This window comes from Lissotriton helveticus, chromosome 10 (assembly GCF_964261635.1).
Source record: "Lissotriton helveticus chromosome 10, aLisHel1.1, whole genome shotgun sequence".
NCBI lineage: Eukaryota > Metazoa > Chordata > Amphibia > Caudata > Salamandridae > Lissotriton > Lissotriton helveticus.
The window spans coordinates 278,106,492-278,110,723 of record NC_136071.1 but is presented as its reverse complement, the minus strand read 5'-3'; the positions used below and the strand labels follow the sequence as shown (position 1 = coordinate 278,110,723).

The 4,232-nt window shown below is 46.1% G+C and overlaps 1 protein-coding gene across 1 annotated transcript; it reads left to right on the top strand.

Annotated features, from left to right (window-relative positions):
- Positions 1–255: 255 nt before the first annotated feature.
- On the top strand, positions 256–2,110 carry LOC144785156 (5-beta-cholestane-3-alpha,7-alpha-diol 12-alpha-hydroxylase-like). The gene has a single exon (XM_078664224.1). It carries the CDS (start codon positions 295–297, stop codon positions 1,828–1,830), a length of 1,536 nt encoding a protein of 511 aa, XP_078520350.1. The 5' UTR covers positions 256–294; the 3' UTR covers positions 1,831–2,110.
- Positions 2,111–4,232: the final 2,122 nt, after the last annotated feature.

The window sequence follows — 4,232 nt, the reverse complement described above, 5'->3', positions numbered from 1 at the left end:
ATAATTTAACTAAATCTATTGAAAGTATCTACAGTAACAAATGTGTTAAAGATCTCCTGTGACTTTGGTGGTTGACTATTACCTGGTAGCACCTTTAAGAAATTTGACCTTGCATTAGGAATATAATCAATTCTCCCACTTGTAACGAAAACAGGGTGAACACCTTCAAATGGAATACGTTTCACTGTATTAATTTAGAACTGGCAAACTTTTAACAATGATTGAAATTTTTTTTTGATTTTGTTTTTCAGAAACTCTGGCATCTCAAATCAAACAGAAAACACTTTTGCAGACATGCCTTTTGTTGTACCCCTCATGTTAGCTTTGATCTTCTCTGCCATTGGTGGTCTTTATCTTCTGGGATTGTTTCGTCGGAGAAGACCGAATGAGCCTCCTTTGGACAAAGGCTATATTCCATGGTTAGGTTATGCTCTGGAATGCAAAGACAATGGTGTAGAGTTTTTGAAGAAGATGCAGAAGAAGCATGGTGACATTTTCACAGTTCAGATTGGAGGCTATTACATCACTTTTCTGTTGGACCCACTTTCTTTCGGCTCAGTGTTGAAGGAATCACGGTCCAAGTTGGACTTTGATAAGTTTGCACAAGACTTTTCAGCCACAACTTTCAGCTACTATTCCACACCAAGTGGCCCTAAAGATCTGCAAACATCAAATACAAAATATCTGATGGGGGATGGACTTATGGTCATGACCCAAGCAATGATGGAGAACTTGCAGAATCTGATGCTTCACAGTGTTGGCTCAGGAGAAGGTGATAGAACTTGGAAGCAGGATGGACTTTCCCATTTCAGCTATAACATCGTGTTCCATGCCGGATACTTGTCATTGTTCGGAAACGAGTCAGCCAAGCAAGCAGGAAGCACAGAAAAGGCCAACGAGATTGATCGGTTCCTTTCAGAGGAATTATATCATAAGTTCAGAAAGTATGACCGCCTCATCCCCCAAATGGCTTATAGTATTCTTCCACTGAAGGAAAAACTTGAAGCTGAACGTCTGAAAAGGTACTTCTGGAATAAGCTGTCTGCGAAGAACACCATGAACAAAGATAATGTTAGTGGATGGATTTCTGATCAGTTACAGTGCCAGGCTGAAAATGGGATGGATGAATACATGCAAGATAGATTATTGTTTGTACTTCTATGGATATCGCAAAATAACACTGGGCCTGCTGGCTTCTGGCTTCTTCTGCACTTAATGAAGAACCCAGAAGCTATGAAGGCTCTGCGAGAAGAAATTGACCATGTCATAAAAACATCTGGGCAAGAGGTAAAGCCAGGGAGTCGACTGTTGAATCTTACTAGGGACATGTTGTTGAAGACACCTGTTCTGGACAGCGCAGTGGAAGAGTCTCAGCGACTGACCACTGCTCCAGTCCTGATGCGAGGAGTGTTGGAGGACATGAATCTCCAGATGGCAGATGGTCGAGAATACGCTATCCGCAAAGGGGACAGAGTAGCATTATTTCCATACATCGCTGTACAGATGGACCCAGAGGTGCATCCAGAACCTCATATTTTTAAATACAACCGTTTTCTTAATCCTGATGGCTCTAAAAAAGTAGATTTTTACAAGGATGGGAAAAAGGTGAAATATTTCTCCATGCCATGGGGCGGTGGAGTCTCAATTTGCCCTGGACGTTTCTTTGCAGTCAATGAATTAAAACAATTTGTATTCTTGATGTTGACCTATTTCGAGTTTGAGCTGCTTGACCCACAAGAGGACATCCCTCCTATAGACCAAAAGCGATGGGGATTTGGTACATTGCATCCAATTCATGACATCCAGTTTAGATACCGCCTTCGGTTCTAAAATGGGGAGGATCCAAATATTTTCTTTAATTGTTGTGTGACGAAGATTCTGACCCTAATGCCTTGAATTGCTTAACTACATAGGAGACACTGTAGTTAAACAATACAATAAGCACACTGGTGGTCATGTTCGCGCTATATAAAACTTTCTAAATAAACACTTCACCCTGAATTATTGTACCTCTATCATGAATCCCAAACTATCCTTGCTCCCTGGCACTGTTCACTAAACAGAAAAAGAAAGGATAGTTATTGTGGCCAACTTTCCTAAAAACTGCCTTGTTGTATGTGTATAGCATGAATCTAGCCAAATGCCGGGGCAGATTTACACAAAAGTGATGCATCTGTAGAGATGCGTCACTTTCCCTGTGCCACCCTGAGAAACCCTTGCTCCACCATGGATGCGCCATATTTACAATATGGCGCACCATTGTGCAAGGAATGACAGATGGGTCCTAAATTCTGATGCACCTGTTGGCGCAAAAGTCACGCATTGCTGGAGTTTTGTCGCAAGCACGACACAACAGAGCAATGCGTGGGGGGGGCTATCCTCATTGTGCTGCGTCACTCCTCACACCTGCTCCAAACATTGGAACGCCCACCCTGCATACATTATACCTGATGCAGATATAATGTAATGCAGGGCTTTGCAACGTGGCGCATCTTCCTATATGGGTCATGTTGTAAATGGGCCGCATTTTTACGCAAGGGGCTTGTACATCTGCCCCGCAGGATTCTTATTCCTGACAAGACACGGAAGACCATATTAGAGAGAGTAAATATTCTATTACCTTTCCGGTTCAATTAAGAACTTAAGCTTGAGTTTATCATATGGCCTCATTAGGAGTTAAAATTGCAGTTAAGAGTGTTTCAGGACTCGGAATTATCAAGGACGAAATCTCGAACCTGATAGTTCCAGGCCCAGAGACACTAGGCAGGCCTCTCAGAGTTGCTCCAGGTACTGGCGCTAGGGCTGCACAAGCAACATTCAACAAGCCCCGCCCCCTACCCGCCTGCTGGGGGGGTCACCATTAATACTCCCGTGGAAAGACACAACTGACACACGCATCTCCGTCCCTCATTGCACCCGGTCATGTAACATGCCCACCAACAGTCCAGTGTTTTTTAGTGGTGTTAACTGCTCACAAAAGCACTGGGGGGTAGATCTACAAGAAAGTGCCGCAGCGTGGCACCACAAGCCCTTTGGCTGTGCCACGCTGCAGCACTTTCAGAGCACAGGAATGCAACATATCTACAATGATATGTCGCATCCTGTGGTCTCCCCAGCGCTGGCGCAGAAACAGCTGCCATGCGCTCGCGCAGGCACCCTTGCACCATGGTGCAAGGATGCTTGCGCCATGGGGAGATTGCTTTTGTGAAAGAAGGGGCCCCTTTCTGCACAAAAGCAATCACTGCAGGCATTTTCCTCTTTCAATGCGTGCTGTAGAATGCAGCACGCATTGAAAGAGGAAAAAACGAGGAGAAATGAAAACATTTCTCCTCATTTCGCTTGGCTACGCCACCCCTATGGTAGCGCAGCAAACTGACGCATCTCCAGGTTTACGATTTCTCAGTGGACATGGTTGTTGCGTGGGAACACCAGCAACACCCATGTCCCACCCCTAACACTCAAAGTGCTGCGTGAACAGGGGCGATATTTACAAGCACAGGTTAAGTCACGCAGGATGACTTTACCTGTGCTTAAAAATATCCCTTAGCAGGTTGTGCCACCGGTGCGTCACGTAACGTGATGCACCAGCGGCGCTTGGGGCTTGTAAATCTGCCCTTCGGTATATCCAGGTGTGAGCCAACGTTATTTCCCATTTTGTGAGAAAACTGCTAATGGTCGGAGTTTTCAGCAGGGATACTGGCTGGCGAACTTTATTCTGCTCCTCCGGTATTTCCGCTGCTAAATGTGGCCAACTTCTAATGAGATGCTGAATCTTTTTCCAGTAGATAAATCACGCTGCACCACTGGGCGTGGACGCTTGAATATATACTGGGGCTCTATATGTCTCGGTATCCAAGACTGTATAATTGCTGTTAACTACATGCGTGCTGGTGACGGAACCACTCCATCACCAGCCACTGACGCGCTGTGCTGGTGATGGAGGTCTCACGTCACGGCCCGGCCTCCGCACCTGCTCAGCATCAATTTTGCGCCTGCTCGGCGCGTTCTATTGAGCGGGCGGGGCCGTGACGGAACCACTCCGTCACAAGCACAGCACGCCCGTGGCTTGTGAACGAGTGGTTCCGTCACGAGCATGGCGGCGCCGCGCGGCCCCACCTCCCCCCTAGCGCCGCGGCGGAATTACCGCCGCGGCCAAGGGGTTAAATATTCAGGTATGTGTAACATTCTTGATCAAATGTAGAATCCAGATTGAGAAAGTCCAAAATTGTTTA

Excerpts from the sequence above, each read along its gene's own strand:
- LOC144785156 (XM_078664224.1), top strand. The coding sequence starts at position 295 with ATGCCTTTTGTTGTACCCCTCATGTTAGCTTTGATCTTCTCTGCCATT.